Source organism: Lepidothrix coronata, unplaced genomic scaffold, assembly GCF_001604755.1.
Source record: "Lepidothrix coronata isolate B3197 unplaced genomic scaffold, Lepidothrix_coronata-1.0 Scaffold7, whole genome shotgun sequence".
NCBI lineage: Eukaryota > Metazoa > Chordata > Aves > Passeriformes > Pipridae > Lepidothrix > Lepidothrix coronata.
In genome coordinates this window covers 8,964,095-8,977,313 of record NW_016690187.1, presented here as the reverse complement: position 1 = coordinate 8,977,313, position 13,219 = coordinate 8,964,095, and the positions used below count along the sequence as shown (strand labels likewise).

General features: G+C 36.6%; 1 protein-coding gene across 2 annotated transcripts in view; it reads right to left on the bottom strand.

Moving 5' to 3' along the window:
- Nucleotides 1–13,219, bottom strand: part of OLA1 (Obg-like ATPase 1) — a 119,770-nt gene that overhangs the window by 48,115 nt on the left and 58,436 nt on the right. For both annotated transcript variants that reach the window (XM_017838307.1, XM_017838299.1), the window contains exon 5: nt 3,864–4,039. In XM_017838307.1, coding sequence (XP_017693796.1) covers nt 3,864–4,039 — 176 coding nt within the window. The remainder of the gene's footprint in view (nt 1–3,863; nt 4,040–13,219) is intronic.

Here is a 13,219-nt window from a genome sequence, read left to right as displayed (position 1 = left end):
TAATAGCAGATAGTCATTTCTAAGAAGGCAGTAGAAACAAAACAGACAAAAATACATGTGTAAAGGAAGCTATTCTAAGCTTATGTCAACATCACATGTTGCTGATCTTGGACCATATTGTGCCATTGATTTTTAAGTAGAACTTGAAAATTATTTCATTGATGGTTCCTTAACAACAGTTGGCTATTTTATTTCTGCTGACAGGGGATTGAGAAATCAATTCTCTGAGAGACAGGATGAACAGTTAACACTATTCAACTGCAAAGCCAGGTCACTGCACAAAGGTGAACTTACCAACTGTAGGCAATGTGGGCTTAGGCAGAGGAAAAATGATAATTACCAAGTTATAACACAATGCAAGGCGGTGGGCAATCAAATACAAATCTCAGATTTAAGTGCTGTCGACTGATACACACCGTCAATTTTCTATTTTTCTCCTCTTAAACCTTTTGGAGATTTCAGACTACAAAGTTACCGTTGTGGAGGCTTACTGATAAAGAGACTCCTCTAAAGCAGACAATTCATATTTATAAAATAAGATTAATAACTTCTACAACTCTCAACCAGTTAAAATTCTTAAGAAATTCTCTTCACTTAAATTGCTCCCAAAAGGATGGGGGAAAGTAAACAATAAAAAAAGAGAGACTAAAATTTTTACATTGTGACTTAAAAACAAAACCAAACCAATCCATGAATACCAGCTTTTTTCCCTTGTAACCTCCTAGTTTTCCTGAAAGGGAAAATAACTGGGAACACTCAGAGCATAGACAAGAGCTGTTTGTTCCACACCTCTGCTACAGTAAGAACAGACTAATAGCAATGGCTATGTATTATACCAGCAAATAACTTCAAAAGGCAAATCCTGAGAAGTTCTCTCCCAGTCCTGTCCCATCCTCCCTTTTTTTGAAGGCAACCTGTTTGGAAAAAAGTATTAATTCCAGTCCATACTGTCTCTTAATGATTTTTTGGCCCTGGAAAGAGGAAGCCTTGAACAGTAGCTGCAAGCCACATGGAAACACTACAGATTGTGCTGGACACAGAACTGACTGTGTGGCCAACAAGCTACCTGCAGAATGCAACGGATTTGTGAAGTGCAGAATGATCAAACAGCCAAAATACACTCCTAACATTTGGCTCCCGCTTTAGAGAGGAGGCATAATCTTTAACTGCTTTTTTCACCAATCCCATACGGTTTTCCTCCTAGACCCGTAAGTCACTTACTGCACAGTCAATCCCACAGTATAATATATAGAATGCAACCACAGGCCTTCTCTGCAACATAGAACATTAAAGGAAAAGAGGCAAAGCAAAATCTACAGGAGCGCCTCACAATCCAGTGGCTGAACATCTAAATAAACCCAGTAGTGGCTGGAAATGCCCAAGAATTGCTGTTACAGTCTTACAGTTCTATTTGTAGAAGGTGTGTACCTGGACCTACGGATTGATTTACCAGGAAAGAAAAGTAACTAGGCAGAGCTTTCACAAGCCTTTACCATGAAAAAAGTCTATTTTACGAAGGCCTACTTTCTACCTTACAATTCAAGCATACAAGTCACAATGGAAGACAAGCAAGAAGATTCAAGATCAGCAGGACTCAGGCATTATGCCCCACAGCACTTTCCTGAAGAGATTCCCTAGTGACTATAGTTCCTATGTGCAGCCTTTGTCTCAAGGGGAGCATTAATTTGTGCCCCCCCACTCTGTTCAGCCACCCCTTCCCATTAAACAAAGTAATTTAATGCCTTTGAAACCTCTATTGTTGTTGACAGTCAGCTGAGACTGGTCATGTGTAACATCTGTTACTGAGAACACAACTGGTAGGGCAACATGACTTCAAGAACTTGGTGTGTTCATAAAAAAAAAAGGATTAAAAAACCCCAATGAATGACAAGAAGAGTAAGTTACAAACAAAAGGTGACAAAGACATTTTGACAGGCGCACTATAGATGAAGTAGTAGTAAGGAGACTGAAGGCAGAGGCAAAGAAATGGATGAGAAGCTGAAGCTGGGTGAAGACATTAATAATGCAGATTTAAGATTTTTCTTTAATTAATTTAAATTGCATTTCTAGATTTGAGGTTTTTATTTACTGTCTTCCTTAACTTGAGAATCATCTGATATTTTCTGTTTTCAAACACATACCAACTTTCTGTAGTTAAAAAAATGGGTAAGAGCAACTCTGTCATCCAACCATAATGGTACCTACCACCCATTAGTTACATGATCACTATTACAAATTTTATTTCAAGCACACTTCAGTTATGACTCTTTGCAATTACAAAAGTGCCAACTTCTTCCTTAGCACAGGAAGAACATAGATTGTTACACGAAATCCTCAGAGCATCCAGAAAGGTACACTCAAAAGCTTGACAAGAAGGTTTCATCATAAGGAACTGAGCAAAGCTGTTTCCAAAGACAGCCACACAAAAAAGTAAGCAAGAAGAGCTCAAGACTGGGGTAGAACAGCATCACAACACTCATTTTCATCATCTCATACTAATGTAAAATTTAGCCTTAGGCTGAGCTTTGAATTCGCTAGGGACAGGATTTTTGCTTGCACCTTTCTTTAAGATGAATTAAAAGCTGAAAGACTGTGTGGATGCTATTTGGAACTGTAGGCATAAGCTGCACTGTTCCTCTGAGCATGTGAAACCTTTTGTGAAAGATAAAAATCACTGCCCACATGTACCCAGGGCTGGGTTCACATGTCAGATAAGACCTGAAATGAAGCATACCTGGTTTTCTCTCTCTGGACTTACGTGAAAGCCTTTAAATCACCCAACAATAGCCTTTTTTTCTGGCTCAGACCAATCAGGGAATAAAATACTTTTCAAGCCGAATGAAGACTAGTTCTTCAGCAACAGAAATTACCAAAGAAGTGCTTTTTAACACTGCATCGTGAAGTTGAACATTTTGGAGGGATGTTCACTTTCACTTTCTATTAATTTCCAAATACTAGGTAGGGCCAACAAATTCCACTGAACTTCAATAATGCTAAATTAACCCACCAGTACCAATATAACAATGTTTTTCTTACTACTTGCTATCAAAAAAGCCATGGGAGAAAACAGTATTTTTTACTACTTAACTGTTAAGCATAAATAGTCTATTTCTACAGTGGTAAAGTACTGTAATAATTAATTAGAGAATGTGTTTTATATACCACCTCAAATATTTATAGAAGATTAATGAAATAAAGAAAAATTAATAACTAGACTACTACCAAAGTGTAGGAGACTCAAAAGTCAAGTGGCAGTAAAACATCAATTTGCAAAAATATACTTGGAAGTTGATAATTATTATACATTTCTAATTTACAAAGAAACACCACTACTACCCTGGGATAATTGAGCTCATTTAAGGAGCTTTCCACAACAACATTCTAAAATTAATTTCAACTAGCAGTCTTTATTTAACATGCACTAAAAGACACAAAGTGTAACCATACCAAGAAAATATATTCCCTTGCTGGCTACAGGAATACTGGTATTAACATCATAGCAGAACTCAACAGCAAGAATAATTCGGAAGCGTGTGATGGACTTTGAATTACAACTAAACACTGGTGTAAGTTTGATGAAGCACTGTCAATTCTCATATAAAGCTGTGCCAGCAAGAAAATAACAGTTAAATTTCAGAAGTTTCAATTAGCTTAATCTGTGAGTCTTACACTTTTGCCAATTCAGCAAATCATTCCAGTAATTTTTCAATTCATAATAATAATTACTTTAAAATACATATAAAAATACTAGTAATGTTTTGTATTATACACGTAGGATATCAATAACAAAACCCAACAATACAAATATTTCAATTCAATGCTGAGAGTACTTAAAGATTTGCCTTTATAGGTCAAGTACTTACATATTCAGGTTTTAATTTCTTGTCTCCTCCTCTTACAGCTACTTTTTCAAGCTTGTCTATGCTCTGCATGATCAGTTCCTCATCTTTAAGTCTAAGCTCTTCATGTATTATTTCAATGTCACGAACAGGATCTACACTTCCTTCAACATGAGTGATATCATCATCTTCAAATGCTCCTAAAACAAAAGAACACGTAAATTACTTATTAAGCTAAAAAGACAAGAAGAACGTATTTAGAACACACTATTACAAGTCACAAGAATTGAAGATGAAAAAGTCAGTAGGTCTGTCATACTGCCCATGTACAAGTGTCACATGCAATGCTTTATATCATACTGTCTTAGTATGTTAATTTATGTACCAACTCCAAAATCCAAAGCTCGCTCTATATATACAAAGCATAGCACTTTGCCATTTCAGGAGAGCACTTAAGGCATCTTTAAGACTTTCTTCTGCATAGGAATAGGCTAGAGTAGTTTCCTGAGAATAGGTAGCAGTGTTTTTAACAGCATCCAACCTATCAGTAGCAAACACAGTAACTAAATTGAACATCAGAGAACATTTTAATACATCTAGTAATGACTACAAGAATCATGGAAAGAAAACCTTACAAATCGCCCTGGCAGACCTCACTGGCTGACCAATTTTATGTGTTAAGAAAAGAAGTTCTGAAGTTCTGAACGACTCTTAAGTGTTTCCAAGGGAAACGGGGCTTAGAAAAAAAGGCCTGAAATCATCTGGCAGACCTCGTCCCTGTTTCAATCTACTTTATCACTGTGGTTCTGACGGTGATTAGATAATGAACCACTCAGACACACAATTTACACAGCAGCTAATTTCATCGGCCTGATTTGAGGGTATGGTTTTTAGGGGGCCATCAAAGAAGCAGATGAAGGTGCATTTGTCATATATGAGTGACAACCATTCACACTATCTGAACAAAATGGTGCTGGCCCTTATTAGAAACACATGCTATTATCACATATTTAAAGTGCAGTTGAAGCCATAATTTCAAATTGCCAACTGGAAACATAAGGTTAAAACAACCAGATATTACTGAAGCATGTGTGCTGACTTCATGCCCTTCTGATGACAATCTGGCAACATAATTCAACTAGGATTTAAATTATCAGATAAGCAGTATCACACACACACAAAAATCCAGCCCCCCCCAAAAATCAATACCTATTTAAAAAATATTAACAGTTAAAATCTGTTTATTACTTCTTCCTGGATCAATTTTCAGAGTATTTGCATGCCTAGTCTGTAACATTAAAGATATGCCTGAGAAATTAACCACAGAAGTAATATAATTTTAACATTACCAAAATTAAAATCAACTGATTCTTTACAGAGGAAAAAAAACATAAGCCATTTCTTGTACTGAGAAAGATCAGAAACAGGGTAGACAACAAACAATTCCTTAGATTTTATACAGAAGGTTGTGGGGGTTCTTTGTTGTCATGAACATCTTAAACTTCATCTTTTATTTTAACTTACTGAAAACAGTGGTTTTAGCAACAAAGCTTTTACATCAAAGCACATGGAACACAGGTTTAAAATGTTGTTGACAGTCAAATGTCAAAATTATTTTCACATAAACTTAAGAAAAGCCGTTAAAACTGTGGTTACCACAAGTTCCCTCCTCTCTCATTAACTGTTTGCCTCCAAAGATCATCAGTGAGCTCTGATGCTGGCAGTGACAGGAGAACAGGCTGCTGTGTCAAATGGAAACCCACTACACTAACCCATACCAATGACAGACAATTAAGGAAGAGATACTGTAGCCCTGGTCTTCCATAAATACTTACCTGTGCACCTGACTGAACAGGACATGGGTTGTTTAGATGAAGAAATACTGTTAGAAAACAGTTTAACAGCTCTGTTCTAATTAACAAGAAATACATTGAATAGAAAGGGGGAAGTAGGAGGATGTCACCATGCATATCAACAAACTCTACCTGCCCAGCCTTCTCAACAGATGAGTAGTACTTATGCAGCTAAAAATCTATCATCAAGAAAAAGTTTATGTGTAAAGAAAAAAGTGTCTGTTACCATCTAAATAATATATTCTCAAGTTGTTTACATCTTCTTTCTGCATTTGGTGTCCAAGGGTTTAAAAAACAACAAAAATCCCCACACTGTTAAAGGCAGGAGAAAAGCTCCGTGAGTACAAAGATCTTGCATTTAGAACACAAAAATAAGTAAAGTAAACAGCTTGTTTCGGTCTTAAGGAAGAATGATGCTTTTCTGAAAAAGCAAGTGTAAGATGAATTAGCAACAACAAAAAACAGCTTATACTTTTCCATTTTCTTCAACAACAGTAAAATACTTCTCCAGCAATTATCTTCATTTCTTCACACCTTGCTGTTCCTTTTCAGCAGAATATCCAGTTCTTTACTCATCCAAAACCAATTAATTCAGGGTATTTCCACCCCTATAAAACTGAATCTATGCATTTCATGTGCACTCTCTTCCCAATCCACTAAAGGCTCTAACCCATGGACACTTCAATGTCCTGCCAGCGTTTTCTTCAAGTCTCCTCCTCCTGTCACACCTGTGTCAGCAGCCATCCTGCAGCTCATTTATGCAACATCAATTAGAACAGACCCCTGTCTGGCAACAGGCAGTTGCTTGCTTGGGTAAAAAGCTCCTCTACTGAGCTTTTGATTTCCCACTCGAGGTAATAATTCAGCCTTCTCTCCTCCTCACTGGGTTGTCTGACTCTTGTCATGTAAAAAATGAACACTACTTGAATATTACAATAAAACTATGGATTTTGAGCTTCAATTTTCAATTCTACACTTAGAGGAAAAATATGTTTTTCTAACTCAAAAAGAAGAAAACCTATCAACAGCTGTGCTGCCAAAGGCCATACATGTCTCTTTTAAATAGATAGGAAATCCATTAAATTTATCATAGCAGATTTTATTTTTTCTTAATTTATCAAGAACACTTATCTAAAAGCAATTTAAATCTCTTCCCATTTAGACAGACACAGTCCATGAGGAAGTGGTAGGTATAAGATTTTCCATAAGCAAAAGACCAAACTGGCATTAATGTCCACATCGTGGTACAAACGAGAGATTCTTCTGGATAAGCAACAGCCATTGAGCTTGTCTGTCAATGTCTACTTCAGTCATCAATGTAAAACATAAGAGATCATCCTCTGACCATGTGGGATGTACCTTGAGCAATCTCTTATGCCAGCCTGAAGCCTGCTTTGCAGTGAAAGTCGGGCACAAACCACATGGAGCACTGTAGGGAATTCAATTCTGGTCTGCAGAGCTGCATGCAGACATAGCAAGCTGTTACTGGTGGTAACCTTAGGAATTAGGCTCTGGGTAAGAAATGAGATCTCTTGGAGAAAGTACAACTGTGAGAAATTGGCAAAGTTAAACTACTAGAATAACATTTTACCCAGTCCCTGGTTTAAAAAACAGTCTATATAAAAATTTAAAGTAGTAGGAAAAAATGGAATCATAAAACAGATTCAAGAAATAGGACAGATGAGAAAATGAGTATAGTATTTGCAGCTTTCAAAGATGAAAATAAGAACTATAATACTAATCTACAAATCTTATCTGAAATAGATTCTTAACAGTATATTGCTATTATTACTTTGTCTCTCTGCCTTTGCACAGAATTCCTCTGTCAAGCAAGGCCTTTAACTCTCTTTCACTAGGCAAGATGGCATGATAATCCCACTTTCCCTCCAGCATATACAGCAGCAAAACAGAAAGCTCTATTTTAAAATATAACAAATGGGGGACTAAGAATGACATCACTGTCCAGTTAAAGACAGTGCAATAGCTGTACAATGAACAAGATGCACAAGGCGGACACAGGCCATGAACACTGTGTAAGTAGTCATCTAAGCAGTTGACATCTAGCACTATGTAGAAAAGCAGCCTGTTGAAACTAAAAACTGCTGAAATGGAAGAAACAGGGAAGACAGGAGGTAGGTCTTGAGATGCAAGATCACAGCAAACAAATGAGAATTTCAATTTTCTGAAAGAACAGGTAAGATTATATTGGGTATCAGGCAAAAAAAAGAATACCGGTTAGTTTACAGACATTGAAGAGGGAAAATGAAAACTAAACATTGACAAAGAAATCCTTATATTTGCTTGTCTGATACTGATCTCTGATTACAACAGAATCAATGAAAAAAATAATGGGGAGAAGGAGAAAAAGACATCTGGCAGTCTTGTTGTGATCTCAAGCTGATTACAGCTTGAGAGAGCTTGTTAGAAAAATGATGGAGCAAAGGTTCCCCAAAATTATCCTAACAGGGCATCCAGGTGGGGAAGCAAAGGACTAGAATGGAATAGTTGCAGAAGAACAGAGAGGACAAACATGGTAACCTGCCAGAGGTAAAGCATATTCTGGTGATGAGTTGTGTTTAAATTTGGTGAACCTCAAACACAACATGTCTGTCTTCTTATCAACATAATGAGAGTTCAACTTCTGTAAATAGGAGGGACCTTTCCCAAGGTTAGAAGCTTGTTCACACACTATCCTCTGCAGCACACTCACACCTGCCAGGCTACTGACTGTTGAGCTCTGTGGTCTACCTTTCAAAGTCTTCATTTAAAAAATCACTTTTTTCAAAGTTGTGATAAAAAATTTGTCTTTAAAAGAAGATGTTTTGATATTTTGGAATTTCAACTAACAAACTTTTTTAACTAGCCACTTTATTTATTAAAAAATAAATTTAATATTAACATCTCCAAAACTAACCATACCACTGTGTTTTCAAGGCAGTATGACCTATGGACAATGACCTTCCCCAATTAATATAATGAAAATCCATTGTTCTTCCTGTGTCTTCATAATTGCATTTGATTTTAAAACAGAAGGACTCCGCATTTCTCACACATTACCCCAAGCCACATTACCTTCCTTTTGACTGCTTCCTTAAGTTATACTGCCTGTGCTCCAAAATAGCCCTCTTTCTACTACAGGAAACTATGGTATACTAGTGTAAGAGAGAAAAGGAATCAATTTACCACATGGGGAGAGAAAAATACATACATAAAATAGACTTACTCAAGAATCTCCCCAAGGAAGCATCTGTTTGTCAACAACTAAGCTAATCATACAGCAATACAGGAAGGTCAACTGGGAGACCCTAATAAGTAACTTCATTATCTAAAAATCTGATTATAACTTCCCTGGTGTCTTGGGTATCTCACCAGAGGTAAACCATAATGTTATCAGAAACTTGTCAAAAGGAAGCTGAACAGAAACCACGTCTTTTATATTTTAAGTATCCTAGCTGTAAGTATTTTTTCAAATAATCTCCCATAACATGTTCATGGATTTGCACTCCAGCTTTAAAGACACAACCCTGACACGTTAGTGTAAAAGAAGAAAGATTACAGAGTTAGAAACATCAGTCTCACTGTAAGTAAACATCTGCTGTGGTAAATTCCCATAATGTTTTAGTAGCATCCAGATACTGCTATTAAAACAATGCAAGTATTTAGACAGGAAAATAGTAAACCATAATACAGGAGCAGAATTCATTTTTGCAATCTAACAGCCTCAAAATAATGATTTAATCTGAAGTTACTAGACATTACGAGCTTGGAAATTATCACTGCCACATCCAGCTCCCTCTTCTGTTGCCAGTGTGTTCGAACTTGAAATATTCTTCAGTTTCAGGGAAGGATTTATCTTTGGCTGAGAACTTTATCTGGGCTGTTTGGGTCCAAGTGTGGTGGGCCCAAAATTATTTTTAAAATGGCATTAAAGACGTAATGCAGCAATAGCCAGTTCTGCACTTTGCTTTCAAATGACACTAGATAAAAAAAGATGCAGAAAACAGAACAAAGGGCTGGAGAAGATGTGTAACCTGACTCTAGTTTTTCCCCAATTAAGTGGAGGAACTGTGTGTTTGTCAGGACTTGATGGCAGCCAGGACACACAGACTAGATCTGTTCTTCACATGCAAAAGTAATAGCACATAAATATGTATACAGCACAGCAGTAACAAATGCCACATTTTAAACGGCATCATCTAATGGCATGCACTTTTCTTTCCATTTCTTTCAAGAATCAGCTTCAAAATTCTTTGACAAAATTTACCTCTCAGCTTCCAGAAATTTTTGCATTGCTTATGTTATACCTGTCAAGATCTGATGACTGTATGTTATGTATTCATCTGAACAGAACCACTACACTTAGTTACAGGCTATCATCAACCAATTCATTCTCTTGCTAAAATCAAGTCATCCAATTACTCCTTGACTAATCAAGGCTGTTTTGGCTTTTTCTTTTTTCAAAAGGTACTCAACAGCATAAACAGTTCACTTACAAGAAATGGAAAGGGGCTAATCAGCAGAATTATTGTTTTGCTGCCACAATTTGCAGTATTTAAATGTAGTTGCTGATTGGACTGGAAGTTTTATGATATAGCATATAAAACTAGTTGACAGAAAAAGAAGCTGCCTATAGCCTAAACCTTATCGTTTCTAGCTGCTCCGAGCTGCCACCGAGATGCTAAAATCCAAATCAAAATACTGCTACTGAACTTATCTTATTCTGCTCCTAATTGCAATTATGGAAATTAATTAATATCTTCAAATTAATTTATATTTGATATATCAGTCACTTCATTTCTCTAATTACAGTTAACCTTTAAAGTTAAATGGAACCAAATATCTAGCTAATATTAAGCTCCACATAACAGCATTTTGGCATCTTGCATTCATTCACAAAAGATAAGCAACTGCATTGGTAAATGTTATGCCATAATTAAGAAGGATATTTTACAATTTGATGAGAATCTGAACTGCATCACAAGCTGAAACTCCCATCAGTATTTAGGGTAATGACCAGCATTTTTTGTCAACAAGCTCTAAGGGAATGTTTAATAACACTACTAAAAAACAGACCTAGAGAATAACTGATACTTGTACTTCCTCTCCCGCATACAGTCAATGACTGTTATCAAAAAGAGCTGCTCATCTCAGACTGATACGGCACATCACAATACACGTACACACCCTGCTATAAGCCCTGAAATAGAAGAGCAATAATATTTATCTGGCCACTTACTGGTCGGAATGGGGAAGAGAACAAAAAGAAATAAAATATGGTAAGTTGGGTGGGGAGCTAGAAGCAAGGTATTTCTTTGAGCTATCAAAAAACAAGAATACAAGTGTCAAAAAACCATTAAATTACAAATAATATCTATACTTAGACTGGCTTGACATGCTATCATCAGTATTCTGAAGATTTAAACAGTAAAAGATACTGCTATTTCTGACTGAGGTACAGGTACATTTAACATTACAGAATGTACTAAACTTTGATGGTAGCACATTTTACTACGCATATTTATGATTAGAAAGACAAAATAATACCATCAGAGTCAACATTTTACAGCTTCTTAAATGTAGCACGTGTTAACAAAGAACCAACAAATAAAGTAGGTTTAGCATGTTTTCCCTTGCAAGCTAATTTCAAGTGAAATTAATCACCTGTAACACAAACCTAATATTCTTTAAGCAGAGTAATTTTCAGTTGAAGAAGGTGCACCTGCCTACATCTTCAACATAAGCAAAATCAAGTACAAAAACATTAAATAAAATGCTGTAGTAAACCTTGACTTCTGAAGAAAGAATTTTTTCAGACATCTTTTGTGGCTTTGTTTTGTGCTACAGCCCCTTAAGTTTTGTCTTCATAAAGCCCTAACTAGTTGTAATCACTCACAGTCTAATTGTGGACATTTATCTGCTTTTCTTATGCATAGAACATAGCTATTAAAGCTGAATGGTGATGGTGTGAAGTATAGGTTAAATTGGGTGAAATTAAAGCAAATTACTCTGGGATGTGGAACTCTGAAAATAGAAACCGCCAATGATTTGCAACCCTCTTGATGATCAGCTTCACAGAACCCTAAATGACAAGAAAACTTACATATTTTAAAGTTAACTAGATTTTTTTTTAAATAATATGTATAAATTTATTTTAAATGCAAGCAGTCACTTCGGCAATAATTATTTTGTTTTACCCGCACCATAAAAATATAAGAAAAAAATTTAATTCCCATTTAAAACACTTGCTTTTATTCTCAAGTTTAGCTGATTTTTAGCAACAAAAACCCAGTTCAGAGTATTAGTTGCAACATTAATGACTTTGAACACAACATTACAGTTTATGTGTACCATATGGCTATACAGACACAGGACGGTAAAAGCAGCTGCTTTGGGCTCTCTTGACTGGTGCAGTATTAGGACTTAATTCATTACTTACCTATATAAAAGATAAGCAGCTACATTTACCCTGCTGAGCCCTAATACCACACCAGTCAGGAGAGAGCAAATCAAGCACCACTCCCCAAAAGTCTGAAATAGCAGCTGAATGGCAGTCCTTTCACTATCAAACCTATTGGGAGTATTTGACGAAAAAGGGCATGTCCATTTCTGCACCGGCAGACACACAATGAGAGCATGGAGCAGCAATACAGGACTCTAAATGACTGTGGTATCAACTTCTTAGGCATACAAAGAATTTACATTTGCATAAAAGTACTCGTCAAGCGAGTACTGCGCAAGGTCAGAGATGAGAATTATAACCTCCTCGGGAAACACTGAGGCAAAGCGATTCACTTCAGGACATGAGAGTCGGCAGAAGAAACTACAATCCAGTTCCTGATGGAAGCAGTTTTAACAGAGAAAAGTTGTTACCAGGACAGTCATTCCAATGAGCTTATCTGTAAAATCCTGCTCCAGAGCTCTTACTCTTGAGTCTGTCTGACAAATATTAGTGATTTATTTCAAATGTAAAATGTGTTTACTTGCCATTGCTCTTTCATCCTGGCACCACTGGGATGTAGTCAACACTCTGCAGGCAAAACCTTCTACCTGCTGAGATTTGCTATTAAGTTGGTCATACTGAGTAAAGGACATTATTTGACAGCTGAAGGAATAAATCTTTGAGCCCTTCGTGCCTCCATTTGCCAAGGGCTTGCTCTGACTGCCCTTGATCATGTATTTTAAATATTCTCACTGCACTGGCCACCAAACAGTGCTTGGGACACACTCTTTAATTTCCCTTCTTGCAACACACATTACCCAGTATCACAGTACACGGTAATTCGCTCAGACTCACTTTTAGAAGACACTAGGAAGGGCAGCACTCAATGTAAAACTTTTTGAGATGGCTGACATACCATATAAATCATTTAAAATAAGAATTCCTTAGGAAAAAAATAGTCTCTCTGTTCCAATTTTTCCAAACTACAACTGTGTTAATTGGAAGAAGAAGGGGCAAATTTGGAACCTAGCCTGGACCACCACAAAATGTTCAAAAGCCAAAAAGGCTGAAGAATGTGAACATTTGCT